At 33.8% G+C, this 19,725-nt stretch overlaps 2 protein-coding genes across 2 annotated transcripts; both read right to left on the bottom strand.

Annotated features, from left to right (window-relative positions):
* Positions 1-493: 493 nt before the first annotated feature.
* On the bottom strand, positions 494-1,953 carry LOC120213850 (calmodulin-like protein 8; the record flags this gene model as incomplete). Its single annotated transcript, XM_039211902.1, has 3 exons — positions 494-647; positions 741-821; positions 1,912-1,953. Coding segments are annotated over 3 exons (261 nt in total), but the record flags the coding sequence as incomplete, so codon positions are not given.
* A 3,941-nt stretch (positions 1,954-5,894) lies between these two features.
* Positions 5,895-9,391, bottom strand: LOC120213846. Its single transcript, XM_039211898.1, has 5 exons — positions 8,869-9,391; positions 7,784-8,436; positions 6,867-7,057; positions 6,090-6,541; positions 5,895-6,020 (listed from the first exon to the last, which is right to left on the bottom strand). Coding segments are annotated over exons 1-5 (1,761 nt in total). The 5' UTR covers positions 9,332-9,391; the 3' UTR covers positions 5,895-6,018.
* Positions 9,392-19,725: the final 10,334 nt, after the last annotated feature.

Genomic DNA, 19,725 nt, shown 5'->3' on the forward strand with positions numbered 1-19,725 from the left:
GAATCGCAAGTTTTTAAATCGAATTGAGTTTCATTCTAGAGTTTTCAAGTCGAATCAATCTCAATAATATTCGAGCTCGACTATATTCATTTACAACTCTGCTTTTGTTGCCATTTGAAAATACTTGTAGGCTCGTAGTTATTTTTATAACAAAAACATGTTTTTTATAAATAAATCATTTAAGCAGTACCAATTTTAATTATTTAAACAAATAACACCCAAAATCAATTAATTATAAGAGGTTAAATAATTCACACTTAATGAATTAGGATGTGTTCATATTTATTTATTTTTAAAAGAATTTATGTTCGATTCTTATTCATTTAAAATTTTGATATCAACATAAACCAAATGATCTCGGTGATAAAGAAATTATCGTTGTTCTTTAAGATCTCAGATTCGAACACCATAAATACCAAAGGTACGAGCGTTTAGTATTCCTTAGAACAAAATGATTTTAGAAATACAAAAAGAAATAACATTATGTACATATACGTAGATGATGATGGTCATCCAATGGTGGTCATCATCTTCACAAATTCATCATAGTTAACTTGACCATCGCCGTCCAAATCAGCTTCTCTGATCATCTGCTCAACCTCTTCATCGTTCAGTTTCTCACCAATCTTCATCATCACATTCCTCAGCTAAACACACCAAATCTTATTACCATTTTACTCACATAAGCATAAGCCAAAGTTTTTCAAGTTGAATTAGGGCTTCAAACCCAGAAAAATTACCTCACAAGCTGAAATATAGCCATTTAGATCTTTGTCAAACACCTTGAAAGCCTCTCTAAGTTTCTCTTCTGCATCACTTTCCTGGGTTTTTGCACACAAACAAAACAGCCCTTTTCATACACACACACACATGTTCAGAATTCATTGTTTAGTATGGTTATCAAAACCAAACCGGACCGGCCGGTTCAACCGGTTGAACCGTGAACCAGTGGTCTGTCTGATCCGGTTAACTTTCAAAATCAGTTTTACAATGAATCGGCTGAGAACCGGTAGAACCGGCTGAGAATCGGTAGAAACAGCTGAAAATCGGTGTGAACCGCCGGTTCTGCTTTTTTTCTTTTAAAAAAATTAAACCAAACGACATCGTTTATTAAATGAGCTAAATGAGCCGAGTCGAACTCGAGTATTGATGAGCTCGACTCGAACTCGAAAACTTTAAAAGTAAGCTCAACTCGACTAAAAAACTCGCGAGCTAAAAATTATCAAGCTCAACTCGAACTCGAAATATAATATTGAAACTTGAACTCGAAAAGGCTCGAACTCAAAAAAATTTTAGAAGCTCGATTGAAGTGAAAGAATAGTTCGTTCTGTGCTCACCAAAAGGCTCCATGATTTTGAATGCTAAATTATCTCTATTATTTATAGAAGTCAGTTGGGATGCTCTTCTATGTTTTTTAGTCATGTGTGATTGTTTTTTTCTCCTATTTTTACTCTTTAGATTTTTGGGATGCTCTTCTATGTTTCTTAACCATATGAGATTGTTTTGTTCTCCTATTTTTGCTCTTCTATGCTCTTTAGACGTTTTTCTGTAGTGTTGTATATATTAATATTGCTTTGAATATTATATAAATTTTTTAAAAAAATATTATTTTATATAATCTGGTTCAACACGGTTCAACCAGTGAACTAATACCTTTACCGGCTTAAGGTCCGGTCCGGTTTTGAAAACACTTTTGTTTAGAGACTAATTTAAGGAAACGAAGAACAAATTGTAGAGTTCAATGTTTAGAGACTAATTTAAAATCCATACCATATTTGAGGATACGTGGGGCAATTACCCCATAATATAAATTAAGTTGAGATATAAGATAAAAAAATGAAAAAAAGATACAGAGGAATGGGAAATTCTCACGTGCGATACCCTTAATATAAGGTGAAGGTAAGACGTTACCGATTTTGTTATTATTTTTTTTGACAAAACTGATAAAAAATTATCGAAAATATTATTATTTTTATCGATTTTATTATTATTGGACGCTTTATCAGTTTTGTTTACATATCCAATAAAGCACTACTGGTTTTATTATTTTTTCTACCATTTTTTAACAATGGGAAGGCTTTGTGGTTTGAAAATTTTGGCATGCCATTGAATATACAAAGGAAATGATGGAAGTAGATAAATGAACATTTTCTTTTAAATATATGTATATATTAAGAATTATAAAATTTTAAAAAATATAAAATTAAATTATTAATAAAAAATATTTAAATTATATAATTTTTTTTTGTGAACAAAAGAAATAAACTGCAGTAGATTAAGCTTCTGCTGTTAAAATGCAGTCGGCAGCTTCCTGTTGAACTAATTCAACCACTTCCCGCGGTGGAACGAAGAATACCTTATGAACCTCTCCTCTTGTTATGGCAATCTTAGCTACTCGATCTGCCACCTTATTTGTAGTCCGGCTTATATGCCTCAAAATAATATTCCAATCTCGGTTAATCAACTCAAAAACACGGTCAAGAAGTGTAAAAATCGAGCCTCTCTTAGAGTTTACCTTTAGCATTCGGACAACCTCCAAACTATCTGCTTCCACTATGATTTGCCTTTCTCCTAGGTTCCAAGCATGAGAGAGACCTTCATGGATACCCCATAACTCCGCTTCAACTATGAAACAAACTCCGATCACTTTAGAAAATCCAAACATCCAACCACCATTCAAGGATCGAATGGCGCCTCCACATGACGCTAATCCATTTTCTACGTTACGAGCCCCATCCGTATTAACCTTACACCAATTATGAGGAGGCGAATGCCAAATATCAGACATAGTAGAGGAACGATGAGAAGGCTGGAACTTTGACAAAGCTGAATCCAATGCACGGGTAGCTTCAAGAGTGAGGCGCCTACTCTTTTCTAGTACAGACTCATGCTCAAAATAATCTGGATCAAACAATCTTCTATTCCGGTTCTTCCAGATCAACCAAAGAATCGAACCAAACAATAAGTTCCAATCACCTTCTTCACGTGCATAAAACCCCGGAGAAGCGATGTTAATTTGCATCCAATCTCTGAAATCCCTTGTGAAAAAATCCGCTAACTTCTTCGTTTTAAATAATGATGACCAAATAGCCATAGCCATATGACACTGACGAAAGAGATGATCTGATGTTTCGCCTGACTGTCCGCAGATTCCACAGCTGTTAAATGTGGTCATATGTCGTCTGACTCGCTCCGCATTAGTAAGTAGTCGATCATTCGCTAGTAACCATAAAAAGATTTTAATTCACTGCAATCCTCGATACTTTGATATCACCTCCCACACTTTATGCGAATCATCATTCAAAATTCCCCGCCTCAACTCGTAAGCTGATTTAACCGAGAATTGCCGGTCAACATTCCATTTCCAACCCAGAGTATCAGTTCGACAGTTTTGCCGTGGGGGCATTGTTGCTGCCAGACGATGAATGATGCTGTTTGGCAGTTTGTCAATGATGAAATCCCAACGCCACTGACCATTACTATCGACCATAGAAGAAACTGATTGCCTTGGGAGATTGTTTCTTTCTGCTGGATTGACAACACAACTCTCCAAAGGTCCCATGTCACTAAGCCAATCCCCCCTCCAAAAGTCAAGAGTACACCCATTACCAATATTCCAAACAAAGCATTGTCTCACCTCGTTCCATACTTGAGATATACCCTTCCAAACATGCGAACTTCTCGTGCGATTAATGGACTCGGTTATCAATTCCACCCACTTATATTTTGTGCGTAGTACTCTAGCCCACAACTGATCGGAATTAACCACCAATTTGTAAGCTAGTTTCATGAGAAAAGCCTCATTTTGTACGTTCAATTTCTTCATACCCAGGCCACCCTTAACAGTTGGTTTGCAAATGTTCTCCCAATGAACGAGATGTACTCCACTTCTAGTCTCAGTATGTCCCCAAATAAAACCTCGAATTAGCCTTTCTATCTCGTCACATGTCCCTTTCGGAAGCTTCGTTGATTGCATTGAGTAATAAGGAATAGCCGATAGCACTGCTTTTGCCAAGGTGATTCTTCCAGCCAATGACAAAGTTTTAGCCGTCCACCCTGAGAGCTTATCACGAACTCTCGAAACAATATAACTGTACGAAGATTTCGTAATCTGAGAATGTAAAAGAGGAACTCCAAGATACTTACCCAAATTTTGAACCTCTTTGAAGCCAAAAGATGCACTGATAGAATTTTTCAAGCTCGAATCCACATTCATTGAGTAATAAATAGTAGTTTTCTGGATATTGATCTTTTGTCCCGAAAAATTGCAGAATTGCTCCAATATTCCCCGTATAACATAACATTACATTGCTCGATAGAAGCCTCTGCAAAAAAGAACCAAGTCATCGGCGAAGAATAGATGGGAGAGAGCAGGCCCATTACGACACAAGCGAATAGGCTTCCACATTCCATTAGTTACCGCACCAGCTATCGCATGTGCTAACCTTTCCATGCACATAACAAACAAATAAGGTGATAAAGGATCACCTTGGCGAAGCCCTCTTGATGGGTTGAACGATGCAGACATAGCACCGTTCCAAAGCACTTGAGTCGAGACTGAAGACACACAACGCATGATAAGCATCCTAAGATTGTCCGGGATGTGAAGCTCTTTTAATGTGTCATCGATGAAAGGCCATTCAAGTCGATCATACGCTTTCTCAAGATCAATCTTGATAGCCATATAACCAGTCTTTCCTTTCTTCAATCTCATAGAGTGGACTACCTCTTGCGCAACGATAATATTATCAGTGATCGACCTGTTAGGGACAAAGCTTGTTTGAGTTTCCGAGATCCAAAGACTCATTAAAGGTTTCAGCCGATTCACAATGATCTTTGTGATCAGTTTATATAAAACTGAGCACAAACTAATGGGTCGAAAATGGTTAAACGACTCTGGTACTTTAATTTTTGGGATAAGTACCAAAAGAGTTCGATTGAGTTTCTTGTCAAAAGTACCGCCTGCAAAAATATTCTGAATCATTCTACACATACTAATAGGAGACATGCTCATGCTTGGTCGGCAGATTCATTAAACCTTCAAAAACCATGCTTTCAACATATACATACATATGAATTGATTTTCACCTTTTAAGTATTTATCCATATTAACCTATCAAGTGAATTTAATAATAATAAAATATTATTTTCTTTAATGTTCTGAATTTGAGTAATTATATTTTTAAGATACATGCGTATTTTAATCACTTGAAATTATTTACAAAATTTTATTATCATATTATCATTCATATATAAATTACGTCAGTAATTTGGATAATTGATTATGGTTTCTACCGATAGAAAACTATGTTAATTAAATTTTAGGTAAAATTCACGAATGATCCTCGAATATAGGATACTGCTTTATTAAGTCCATCGACTATTAAAAGTTATAAAAGAATCATTCTACTATAGAATGTTACTTTGTTATGTTCATCAACTATTAAAAGTTATAAAATAATCACCGGCTATTTATTATTTTTTAAACTCGTCTATTTTTGTTAAAAAATAATTTTTTTCCTCTAAGTTGAACTTTAACATTATGATTGAAATATGACAGTCTTTAAGATCCTATGATCATATTTTATTATATCACAATCAACATGTTAATTTTTAGTTCATAATACTGTCAATTTTTAAAGGAAAAAAAACAAGTTTAAAATATAATGAATAGTGAGATAACCATTTTATATTTTTTAATAGTCAGATGACTCAACAAAACAATATTTTATAGTCGGAAGACCATTTGTAACTTTTAGTATGGACTTGATAAAATAATACCCTATAGTCGGAGACCTTTTGTGTACTTTACCCTTAAATTTTTAAATTTAAAAACTACATTTAACTTTTATATATTATTTTTTTAATGGTAGGTAAATAATTAATTTATGACGCAACTTCATGTTCAACTGAAAGCTGCTATCTATATACAAACTCAGCGACGTTTATTTATTTTTTATTCCAAACAGTAGTTTCTCCACAAGGAACTATGACTACTTATTACTAAATTTTGTTACCTTCGTATGCAGAATGTATATTTAATAAACTAATTAATTAATAAATAAGCTAACGGAACATTTACTGTTCAGACGGCTTCTCGACATGTTCAGCCACCTCAGACGGCTTCTTGACATGTTCAGCCACCTCGGACGGCTTCTCAACCAGTTCAGCCACCTCGGACGGCTTCTTAACCTCCCGCAGCTGCACGGAGTTGTCAAAGCAGTGATAGAAACCATAGTGTGGGAATCTCTCATACCAAGTCTCTTGCTCCACATGTGTGTCCCAATGCTCCCCGCTGCTGCTCCTCCCGTATTTGTGAATCCATCCCCAGCCGTTGTGTTGCTCGCCCCACGTGCGATTCCATTGGTCGCCATGCTTCCCTTTCCACCATGTTTCCCCTTGCTTTACACCATGCCCGTTGGGGCCGAAATGCTCGTCCCACTTGTCACCCCATTTCGCCCAACCATCGCCTTCACAACGCTCTGCCCATTTGTCGGTGTATTTCACGCTGCCACCATATCCATCATATTGTTCACCCCACCTGCAAAAGTTGCAAAAACTTGAGATCAAACATACATACTCAAACTGGATGAATATGACATCTCCATCCTCAGGAGGACCCAAACAACGCCATGCAAATCATTCAATAAAATCGCAATCAAACTTTGGATGACACAAGACACGGATTTAAGCGTTTCAAGATGTTTTTGAGAGCTTGATAGTGTTAAATTTCTACAGGGATCAACAAGGAAGTTCTTTCGTAAGAAATTTATGACCAGTTCAAGATTGCAACCATAAACAAATTCGGGATAAAGAAAGTAGAAAAGATGCAAAATTATATACAAACTAGATATGAAGTTTAATACCTCTCATGCCAAACATGAGCATGACCAGCCTCAAGGGGTGTGTTTGGGTCAACGCTGCACCACTTGTCAGCCCATTTCTCAGATTTCCCGGATGCATCATAATGTTCCCACCATTTTTCATGCCACTCCGCACCTTCAGAATTCTTTCCCCACTTATCAGCAGTTTTTTCAAGATGTACAAGCCCATTCTCCTGCACCAGGCAACACTTTCAGATTTTTTCCCCGTAAAAACAATATCTTAGCATGCTCCAAGGTTTTTGAACTGCTTTTAAAGCAAATTAAAATTTATTAACGGTGCAGTAATTTAGAGAAAACGGCAAACATCACAAAAAACTGTTATCCATAGACTTCGAGCTAGATATGAGATTCTCACAAACAGTAGCAAAGAAGTGAAAGATGCTAACATAAAGCCGTTGTTCTAAATCTCTTCACAAAGCAAGCTTAAGTGCGCAATGTGAATTAAAACTTCACCTCCCTTTTTCTGAAGAAGCTTCTAAAGCACTCTAATGTTGCTCTCGTAAAAAGGAGATAGATCAGGAAAAACATAACTAGCATGCCTACAATCAGTATCTCTTAAACTCAACAATTGCTCTTTTTCCATCTTTTTGTTGAGTTATGCTTGAACTGTATCCAAACCCACATTCTATCATGCACATAGTTGTGTATAGATGGGTGAGCTAAACCTACAAGGGATTCATCTCACATTCAGTTATTCTACTACAATTCTACAAGTCTCTGATCCCATCCATTCGATATACAGGGTTTTGAACATACACGGAGCTTGGATGGATCACATACTCTTATGGATGATCGAAATTCATAACTATATCACAATTTGACATGGATGATAAGAACACAAGAAGATAAAATGCAATAAAAAGAAAGTGTCATGAGATATGCATGTTGATTTTACTGACCTGCAACATCGATTCTCTCCACTTTTCACTCCAAACATTCCCATAAACATCACGCCCTGATTTCTCAGAACCGAGTTCTTTGTAACCGAATTCATCAGAAGCCTCCCAATACTTATCTTGCCATTCAACAGCTTGGTCAACACTAACACCCCGAATCATTGTCCACCTGCAAATAACACCATCAGGTCTTTTCTCAACTCCAGTCTCCATCCACCATCTAGTTCCATCTTGTTTCACTCCTTGGGATGATAATTCTTTGGCCTTATGAATGGCATCAGCTGCTTCTGCAGCGTGTGCAGAAAATTCGACCTCGAGGTCATGTTCCACTTTTAAAGAAGTTTCTTCCACAGCAACCTCGGATACTTTTGTTTTATCAACCTCTACGAGTGACTGAAATGGTGGAAGATTGCGGGTTGACTCATAAGCTTTACTCTCAAAAGGAATAGACATAAAACCGAGAGACCGATCTTTCTCTAAAACCGGAATGCTAGAAACTGGAAGTTCTGAAGTTTGTCTAGCAACCTGCAACTCATCCATTTCAACTGAAACCTGATCAGCACTTTGAGGAGGTGCCCAGGACCAAAAATCAGGACCAGGTGTTTTATTTCCAGAATTTGTAGGTTGACTAACAAAAATGCTCCCACTCTGCTTTCCTGTTAAATTAAGATTCAATTTACCATAAGAAAATAAATAGTAGTAGTAACCTCATTGTAAACTGAACTATGTTTATCATTCCAACTTTGACTTCTCTAAAAATTATCAGCTGCTAAGTGCCAAAAGTAAAATTAGCAGAGATACATGTTAAATGCATTTCAATGGGGGTAAGCTTTGCTTTCCTTCTTATTTTCCTTGTTAAAACAAAATTAAATTATTTTCGTTTTAGTTCTCAATAAAAAATACTAAAATAAACGCTTCTCGGATTCTTTAATTTGCTTCCAAGAAATGGCATCCTTTTTCTGAAAAAAATGATATCTCAAATAATTTTTAGGGAAAAAAACGAACATAATTCATTTTAAAATGATCAGCAATCAACAAAAAATAAATACAATTTAAAATGACAAATACAAAAAGATTTTAGTTCGTACCGTCATCTTGAAAGCTATTTGGTTTGCGGTTTTCGATGCCAGAATCATCTTTTCCCGAGGAATCCTTGTTCTGGATAAGGGAGCGAGCCGCCGCAATCGCCGCCGCGGCACGATCGATCACTTGCATTCTCTGAATGCGATCCCTTTCCTCCTTAGGAGCTTCCAGAATCTTCTGGAACTCCTCGCTCTTCTTCTCCAAAACCTCTTTCTTCACACCACCGCCGCTGCTATCATCGGCCAAATTCTGAGCGAGTCTATGAAGCTCGGCTTCCTTCTTTTCCCTCTCCTTCGCTTTCCTCCACATACCGAGGTACGAATCGTTGCCATCAACGGCCCTAACAACCGTCAGCCTCGTCCCGCTTCTCCTAATTCTTTGGCAGAACAATTTCGGCGGAGCAATGAGGGCGCGTCGGCGGCAGTGGTGGGAGGTGAGAGGAGTGAAGGCGCGTGTGAGAGAAGCCATTTTGCTGAAGTGATGTTTGGAGAGTGAGAGTGGAAATGAATTATGAGCTGAGAGACAGTGAACGGTGAGACTTGCGAGTCCTCTTTTTGATGAAACTAAAGCTACTTTTGAAGTTAGCGCGTGATTTTCTGAGATTTTGTTTTCTTTTGTTTTTTTTTTCAAATAATTTCGTGTCATTAAAGGAAAGTTCAGATGCGGTTTTGGTGGGCTCGACGGTCGGTTCCGTTTTAACCGATTTACCGATTATTTAAAACTGTGAAAATGGAAATTATGCGATTACTCCAGTTAAAAAATTTCGAGTTATTTAAGCTAGCGAGTCATATTTAATAATTTGAATTTGACTTGAAATCATTTTATTTGAGTCGAGTTAAATTTTCGAGTTTATATTTAAATTTAAGATAAAGTACACAAATTGTCCTCCAATTATATAATATTACTTTATTAAATCACTCGACTATTAAAAATTAAAAAATGGTCTCTCAACTTATAACACCCCAATTAAAGTTGCTTTTAATTTGATTTTAATTTAATAATTTTTGAGACCATTTTATAAGATCTTAAAATTCTAAGGCAATTTTCGGGGATTGTACTCCAAGTGTCATATCTAATCATAAGTTCTAAACTCGTCGTTTTTAATATAAAAATTCGCAGTTGTTTAAGCTGAAGGTTAACATGATGATTGAGATATGATAGTGATATTTTGGGATCATATCACACTCAACAAATTAATGTTCAGCTCAGAATACCGTCAATTTTTTAATGGAAAATGATGAATTTAGAACATAGTGAATAGTCGAGTGATCATTTTATAACTTTTAATAGTCGAACGACTCAACAAAGCAACGCTATACAGTCGAATATCCATTTTATAACTTTTAACAGTCGAGAGACTTAATAAAATATTACCCTATAGTCAAGGGACCATTTGTGTATTTTACCCTTAAAATAGTAAATATTTGTAATATATTTTACATACATACATACGGGAGACTAGATTGAAACTTGAAAATTAATTCACTAATTATTAAAAATTTTAAATTATTAAAGTTATATTTTACAACTCGATTTGAACTTATTCATCGACTCGCCGCATATATCTCCAAAATGCTATAAATTGCTCATGATTTCAATATCAAATCATCGAATTAATTCATTTTATAACCAATAAATAAATTTACTGCTTTATCATTTCCTTTTTACAAAGAAATAGAGAAAAATGGTAAAAAATAATTTAACCGTCATTTTGTTCTCAATGATCGTGATTCTTTTAGTCCGGTCCGTGGTTAGCGATGTTTACAGCTTCAGCCGCATCGACGACGGACGTTAAAGGAGTCGCAACGCCGGCTAATACAAAGGATAAATCCTCGTCGTGGACCGACCGGGCCAAGAAGAAGCTCAGGTGAAAAAAATCATAGAAATTAATCTGTTTTATTCTAAAAATTAAATACCTATTTGTTATTGTTTTCTCGATTTATATGTAACTTATGTAAGATAATTTGTGGCATGATATTACGTTCAGTGATATCGAGAATATTTTTTCTTCATCACCGTCGTTCAAATCGACGGAGGCACCAAAAATCTCACCGGCACCGGAACCGATCGCCGTGGTGGAGGTTTGAGACGAAGCTGTCCATGTAGAAAAGATGTATCGTATATGCAACAAAATATCAAAGCATATTAATATAATATATTTGAAGCAATTCAGTTGGTTCTATAATTATAGTATTTTGCGCCTATAATATTTAGCATAAATTATACATTTAGTACATAAACTATCAGTTTGATCTGTTTTAGTACTTAAATTTTATTTTTTTCAAAATCATATCTAAATGTTGTTTCATTTTAGTACTCGTCGTCAAAAACTTCACGCGTTTAGTACATAAACTATCAATTTTGGTCCGTTTTAGTACCTAAACTTTCGATATTTTTTTCAAAAGTTAATGTTAAGTTTTAAACAGGGTATTAAATGAAATAAAAACTAAATTTTAGGCATGATTTTGAAAAAAAATTAAAAATCAGGTACTAAAATGATTCAAAACTGATAATTTAGATACTAAATGCGTAATCTACTCTAATATTTAAAATAATTTTAAAATATCAATATGACAATATTATACCTCATCATCCATATAAATGATTTTATAGTTACCGCATAAATAATATTGAATTCATGAAAACAATATTATACCATTTGTGAAATAATTAAGACAAAAGAAGATTAAAGGTTCTATACTTAAAAAAATGTGATTATCGTATTATTTTTTTAATGTGATCTTCTAATTTAAAAAATAAATTTAAAGTGACTCTTTAACCAACAAATTTCATTGTTGATCCTTACGATATTAATGTGACAGTTCACTATATTAACATAGGATTAGGACCGGTAAAATATGACTTTATAACTATCGCTAAAGACAATTATATATATGATCACTATATGATAAATTGATAAATTTAAACCGACCTTTTCTCTCTCTAAATTTTAAGCGGATCTATAAATCTCCTACGTTAAAACATGCACGTAACCCAAAGATCACCGTATGGATATGTTGGACCTGGCTGTAAATTTTTGCTAGTGGAATGTTTGGTCCCTTGAATTTCATTTGTTTCCCAATTTGATCCAACATAAGGTTACCAAACAAATTGTTTACAACAGGGTCCTAGTCACCTGCCTATGGACTCGCCGCATGTGCCTCCTCCAAAACACTATAAATTACCTTGATTTCAACCACTAATCATCGATCACAAATCACTGAATAAACTCATATCAACCAAAGAAAAAAAAAAGGCAAAAACCGCTTTGGTCATTGTTCTGATCTCAATGCTCGTGATTCTTTCAGTTCAGTCCGCCTTCGGTATCGTTACCGTTTCGCATGCGTTGATAGCAGATGTCGAAAAAGTCACCGGGCCGTTGAAGGTTGCTGCAGGACCGGTAGTAGATGCTGCTGCTGCGCCAGTAGCGTATGCTACAGGACCGGCAACCGATACAAAGGAGAAATCCTCGTCATGGACCGATTGGACCAAAGACAAGATCAAGTGGAGATAATAATTATATATGCATTTTGTTACATAATTTTCTTGGTTTTGTACGTGACTTATGAATGATATAACTCGTGATGTGCATCTACGTTCAGTGGTATTGAGAGCAGTGTCGAGAACCTGTTTTCTTCTCCGTCGTCATCTTCGGGATAGGCACCAGCTCCGGCACCGGAAACAAAGGTTTGAGCCGGGGCTGTCGCTTCAGAAAGGATATACTATCATGCAACAGAATACCAGTGCATGTTTTTATTTTATTTTTTTCAATTAAGATATGTTGAAAGTCACCATATTCGAACATATTTAAATACATAATTTCTTTGATTAAATGGTTAAAAATGACATAAGCTCATCATCATGAAACTAAGAGTAAAAGAAACATTCTATCAACAAACCATATGATTATTGGTTTATATTTTCATAGTTTAAATGAAAATGCAATTCAATATTCATCGGATTTAACTAATTTTTTTTATTTAATCTAAAACAAATAATATTTTTATGTTTAAGTAAGAAATACTTTAAAATAATAATATATTATTTATTTTCATGTAATTGATGGTTGAAACAAGAAGCTAGGGTAATCCGAATCAGGGAAAATTTATATCTTCAAGTAATGATGGATTCAAAAATATTTTATAATATCATATATATATATATATATATATATATATATATATAATTTTGGCATAATGCAACAAAATGACCCTAACGTTTGACAGTAGTGTCAAATTTACCCGTATTGTTTTTTTTTTGGAATATTTGGGTACCGAACGTTTATTTTTGGGTAAAAAATAACCCAAGTTGGATGGAAACTGTCAATCAACTGACGGTCAATGACTGATGCTGACGTAGTGTGCACGCGTGGAGGAGAAAGTTGACATGGACATCAATGTCATCCAGATCACTGACGTGGCACTGCCACATCATTTTTTAAAATTATGATTTATATTTTTTATGTTAAAAATTTGAACTTGTGAAATGCAAGAAGGGGATTCAAACCTAGGTCTCTTAGTGCGTTGCTTTATGTTTTGCCACTAAGCTAGGCTATTTGCTCAAGTAACTTATGAAACAAATGGTATTTAACATTCATTCTTTCGTCCGAATTTCATTTAAAAAAAACTGTTTTATAAAATGCATGAAAGGGAATTTGAACATGTGTCTCTCAAGTGCATTGCTTCGTGTTTTGCCACCGGGCTAGGCTATTTACTCAGGTAACTTATGAAACAAATTGTATTTAACATTCATTATTTATGTGGATTGTAGTAAATGTGATGTGTTTTAATATTTATGTGAATTGCATTTAATATTTGACATAATCGTCAACGCTTCACATTTTGGATATGACAAATATTGTTAAACATTTTGTTTGGCTTACACACATAAACACACTTCAACCTATTAATTCTTTAGAAAACACTAAAGTGTTATTATAAGTACTACTATCACAAAGATACGTATGACACACAACATAGAGCAAATGAAAAGTGTCTTGTAAAATTCTTTTTCTTTCTTTAATGCTTTAGCTTTTCCCTTCATGCACTTAATATTTCGTTTTAATTCATTGGCATTGACATCACTTTGCATACATTCATTCTCTTTCACTTCACTTTGCACACTTTCATTCTCTTCCAATGACATATTGTTCACGTCACCAGTTGAAGTACCTCCACAACTTCTAATCTGTCTTCTAAGTCTTTTATTTTCATTTGCTAAATTTTGTTCACTGTCACGTAATTGTCGTAGTAATTGATTTGCTCTTTCAGGCATACTACCATCATACCATTCAAAAATACCTACAACCATGTTGCAAGAAGAGAAATAAATAAATTTTCATTTTCAATTAATATACACATTTGTTATTAGAAGTCAACTAACATGATAAAGTATCAAATTTTCTTACCGAAAAATTTAAGCAACCATAATACCTTCTTCCATGGTTTAAATCACTCCATGAAATTTCTCTAGGAGTCAATCTATTGCAAAAACATTTTTTTCGGTTTTCCATCGTACACAAAATCTCGTCGAGAACAACTAAAGATGCTTCGAGAATCAAACCTGTCCATTAGAGAGTTTCTTATCCTGCATACATCCAAATATATGTTTCAAGCAGAAAATGTCAACACTGTTTCAAACTAGAAACCCAAATAAAAACCAAAAAATTACTCCTAGTATCCTATCCCAAATGAATTCAACTCGAACTAAGATATACAATAATGTTCAAAGGTTATGAACAAGCCATTAAAAATTATGTAATCCATTCAAAACTCATTCGACCCCAAAGATTATAGAAAACTAATTTAAAAACCCATTCCAAAATAACGAAATAGTGCATTATTCCGTTCAACAAAATAAACTCACCTTCGAAAATTCGTTTCTAGAAACCCAACATAAACCCTAACAGAAAAATCAAATCCTAAATCCATACATCTAACAAAGATTTCAAAAAAAACCCACAAACCCATTTCGATGAAATAAAATAATCAAACAGTTAAAAAAATAAACTCACCGTCCCTACCACTCAACCACATAATCGATTCGAGATGAAATGTTTCGTGTGCTTTTTATGGAGATAGAATCAAAGGAGAAACCCTAAAATTTGAGGATTAATTAGGGTAAAAGGGAGAGTAAGGCTTAGGAAAAAATTGGGGTAAAAGAGTTGAGGAAAAAACTAGCTTATGAATAGCCACACGTGTTTTGTTTTTTTTAAAATGAAATCCACATAAATAATGAATGTTAAATACAATTTGTTTCATAAGTTACTTGAGCAAATAGCCTAGTTTGGTGGCAAAACGTGAAGCAACACACTGAGAGACCCAAATTCAAATTTCCTTCTTGCATTTCACAATTTTAACTTTGCACCAATCAGAGAGTGACACGTGTTACTCTCTGATTGGTTTGAATTTTTAATATAAAAATATAAATTATAATTTTAAAAAAATGATGTGGCAGTGCCATGTCAGCGATCTGGATGACATAGACGTCTAAGTCAACTTTCTCCTCCACTCGTGCGCACTACGTCAGCATCTGTCATTGACCGTCAGTGGACTAATAGTTTCCATCCAGCGTGGGTTATTTTTGGCCCAAAAATAAACGTTTGATACCTAAATATTAAAAAAAACAATACGGGTAAATTTGACACTACTGTCAAACGTTAGGGTCATTTTGTTGCATTATGCCTATAATTTTTTATATGAAGTAGATACAAATAAAGTTTCAAGGTAAGCACAATTAATAAAATGATTAAGGGTTACTTTTGCTTTCGTAGTATACACAATTTATCATTTTTGCCCTTATTGTATTTTCACATCAATTTAGCTATCGAAATTGTTTAATTGTATCATCATAAATCCTAAACCTTAAACCCTAATCCTCAAAATTAGAATCTCAAAATGTAAACCCTAACTTAAAACTCTAAACAATACTAACTATTTTAAACACTGATGTGATTAAACAACTTTGAGGGTTAAATTGATACGAAAATACGGTAGGAGCGAAAACGATAAATTAGGTCTACTATAGGGACAAAAGTAACTCTTACACCTAAAATAAATAAATGATAGAAGAAATACAAATTTTAAAGTGAACACTCTTCCACCTTAAACAAGCATTAGATCCATCACTTTCTTCAAGAAATTTGATTTATTTTCTTTCTGACTTTAATTTCGTTTGATTTTGTTTAAAAAGTTTATAATATGAAATTTCTTTTCCATATAAAATATATGCTTGAACATTATCCGATTGAGTGTAATATTGGAGTGTGGTACTACGTTTGCTTCAACCTTAAATCCTAAAAACAAACTTATTTATTCAAAAAATTTACTTTAAATAAATCATTTAACAATTGAAAAAACAAAATAAAATTTTCTCTCATATTTTAAATAATAAATTATTATTTGATAAATCGTCAATAATTAAAAATAATTAGCATGAATGAAAATAATGTTTACAGCCACTCAAACAAGGTGTGACCTACCCATGGACTCGCCGCATATTTCTCCTCCAAAATGCTATAAATCAGAGTCAATGAACCCTCAAATCATCCATCACATTTTCACTGAATAAATTAACATTCACAAATAACAGGGGAAAAATGGCAAAGATTGCTTTAACCATTGTTTTAATCTCAATGATCATGGGTCTTTCAATCCAGTCCGTTGTCGGTGACGTCGCAGTTTCAGCTCCGACAACAGCAGACGTTAAAGCAGCTGCTGAATCGGTCTCGGCCGCTGCCGGACCGACTAAAGACGGAGCGAAAGAGAAATCTTCGTCATGGGTCGATTGGACCAAGAACGAGATCAGGTTAGGAAAAAATGCATGAAAATTAACTTCATTTTGTTTCTCATATTTATATATGCATGTGTTTTTGTATGTTATGTATAATGGTAATTTGTGATGTGCAGCGGTATTGAGGGTAGGATTGAAAGCCTGTTTTCTTCGTCACAATCTTCGGCACCGGCACCGGCACCGGCAACTGCAAAGAAGGTTTAAGCTGAAGTTGTCACCGAACAAAAGATACAGCATATATACAATAAATTATCAAAGCATGTTAATGTAATATATTTGGAGTAATTCAATTTGTTTCTCGTCCTGTAACGATGGTTAAAATTGATAAATTTATAAAATAAATATGCAAAATAAAAAATAATTAATAATCTAATCATCTATTAATATTGATCAAACTGCCATTAATAAGCATATTCAGGTAGATAGGGATGGTTAAAATATTGAAATTTGATAATTTTTAATTTAATTTAATTTTATATTATATGTTGGCTTTTTTTTGGTACAAATAAAAGCTACTAGTTTATTAACAAAGAGATATATCTAACATTACAATAAATATAATATTAGACATTCTTATAACCTTTAACACATGATATTAGCCACTTGAAATCATATAAGAATCGTACCAAGAAAATGTTAAAAACACATTTAAAAAATGCGAACAAAAGATAGATACGAACAAATTTGATTGCATCATCAAACGAACCCCAATCAGAGATTAAACTATTAATAGATCACCGACAATCACAAACAAAGTCGAGTGTCGTGAGAAAACTATCTCAGAATGAAAACAACATATTCAGATCCAATATGAGGGTCCAAAGCAAGGAATATCAACGGGATAATAAATAAGCGACATCTTGATCAGTCGATGTGTCATCATATTCAATCCTGGAAAAATTAAAAAAAAAATGCAAACAACTGAAAATGTGTCAATGGACAAATAAAAACATGTTATAAGGACATACGAAAACGTGTCATATAGACGAAATTATTAGAAATTAAAAAATAGAACATAAAACAAAACAATATGCAATAAAAGAAAAAAAGAAAAAATGTTAAACAAAAAAAAAGAAAAAAATAAGAAAAAAAACATATAGAGAAAAAAAACAAGGTTTTGCCATTGATTTTTCATATAAATATGACTATCTTTAGGGTAAATTACATGTTTAGTACTTAAATTATCAGTTTTAGTTTCTTGATTTTATATGTAACTTTTGTGTGATAATTTGTGATGTGCAACTATATTCAGCGATATTCGGAATAAGTTTGACAACCTTGTTCATCACCAACTTTGGCGTCGACATTGAAATCTGCTTTGACACCAATGACTGCAGAGTCACTTCATAAAGGAGACACCAGGTATGCAACAAATTATCAAAGCATATTAATGCAATATATTTGGAGTAATTCAGTTGGTTCTCATCCTATAACGACGGAGATTTGACCGGAGAATCATTGTTACTATTTGGTTTAATGGTATTTGAGGCTCAGATTTTTTTCAAAAGAAAATTTATGTGGTCACTGAATTTATTTAGCAGTCAATATAGTCTTTAAACTGAAGAAAAAAAATTATTCTGGCTCTTCGACCAATGATACCAGATGTTGATCATTATGATGCCACGTGATAGTTCATAGTGGTTAACCGTTAACGTCGAGGACTTCATTAAAACCAAATTAAATGTTTAATGACCTAATTGACAAAGATTTTGACATTATAGTTAAAATAGAATCAAACCATTAGTTTAATGATCTTAAGTAGTTTGCGCTTATTTTTGGTTTTATATGTAACTTATGATAACTTGTGACGTGTAACTATGTGCAGCGATATTTCAAATGATGTTGAGGATCTTCTCTCTGCATCATCGTCATCGTCATCTTCGTCTTCGACACCGGCACCGGCACCACCGGCACCAACAACTACAGAGGAGGCTTGAGCTGAAGTTATCACTTCATCGAGGATACGTCATGTACGCTAAAAAATTTCAAAGCATGCTAATGTAATATATTTGGAGTAATTCGATTGATTCTCATTCAATATTGATGGCGATTTGATATGAGAATCAATGTTTTATTTTTTTATTTTTTATTTAACGATATTTGATGTGTTCAATTTTTTTTTGCAAAAAAGGGGTAAATTATTAAATTGATCATCTACCTTTTATATTTGTATATTTTTTCACCAAAATTAATGAAGATAAATTTTGGTCACTTATGTACTGATTTTTGCTAACAAGTGGTGTAAGAGTAGCCTTTTAAGGCACTATATTACCGTTTAATACAATGTTGTAAATATAAATGGCATGCTAAAACCTTGAAAGAGTGTCCTATAGAAAATGTTTATAGTCTAAATTTGTAGACTTTTATACCCTCCGTTAAGATATAATCTTGTGATGTGATATCTGATGAGCTCAAATTATACACCTGAGATAATTCCATTAACAATCAATCATATCTATCGGGTATGTTGACCTATGATTACGAATAGTAATCGTGACCCTGCACTTGACATATGTACTAAATGTTAGTATAAAAACCCTTAAGACGGATAGAGAGGGGCTTCTTTCTAAATCTTCCTCTCGAGCTCCTTCTCTCTCTAAGGACTCATCCTTTACTTTATCATTAACACCACCTATCAACGATCGCTCTCTTACCGACCTTCGAATTGAATATAGGCTGTTCTTGTCATGTTTGTTGGCCTTATCATGATGTGTAAATACACACAGGAAGAGCTGGGACAGAGAGAAAGATTGGAGAAGGCCAGCTGCATGCAAAGAGTAAGCATTGTCATCAATGATATTCATTTGGCATTTTTTTTTTCGTTTTTTGCATGAAATAGATGTTTAATGTAGTCTGGTATAATAACAATATTAGTCCTCAAATTTTATAAATTCTACTAATATGGTCTTAATTCGAAATAATTCAATAAATTTAATTATTTATATTTAAAATTTTATTAATTTATTATTGTTTTGTGATATTATCAAAACAAATAAATTCATCAGCTCAAAGTAACCGTTGAATAACTGCATTTCCCCCATAAAACAATAATAAATTACTGCTAAGTCATT

This window comes from Hibiscus syriacus, unplaced genomic scaffold (assembly GCF_006381635.1).
Source record: "Hibiscus syriacus cultivar Baekdansim isolate YM2019G1 unplaced genomic scaffold, ASM638163v2 tig00110044_pilon, whole genome shotgun sequence".
Classification (NCBI taxonomy): Eukaryota; Viridiplantae; Streptophyta; class Magnoliopsida; order Malvales; family Malvaceae; genus Hibiscus; species Hibiscus syriacus.

What these genes read in the sequence shown, in the direction of transcription:
- LOC120213846 (XM_039211898.1), bottom strand. Translation starts at nt 9,331, where the DNA reads ATGGCTTCTCTCACACGCGCCTTCACTCCTCTCACCTCCCACCACTGC. An exon ending in AAATAGCTTTCAAGATGACG is followed by an intron (nt 8,437 to 8,868) that starts GTACGAACTAAA and finishes TTAATTTAACAG; the next exon opens with GAAAGCAGAGTGGGAGCATT. An exon ending in GCTCATGTTTGGCATGAGAG is followed by an intron (nt 6,542 to 6,866) that starts GTATTAAACTTC and finishes CAACTTTTGCAG; the next exon opens with GTGGGGTGAACAATATGATG.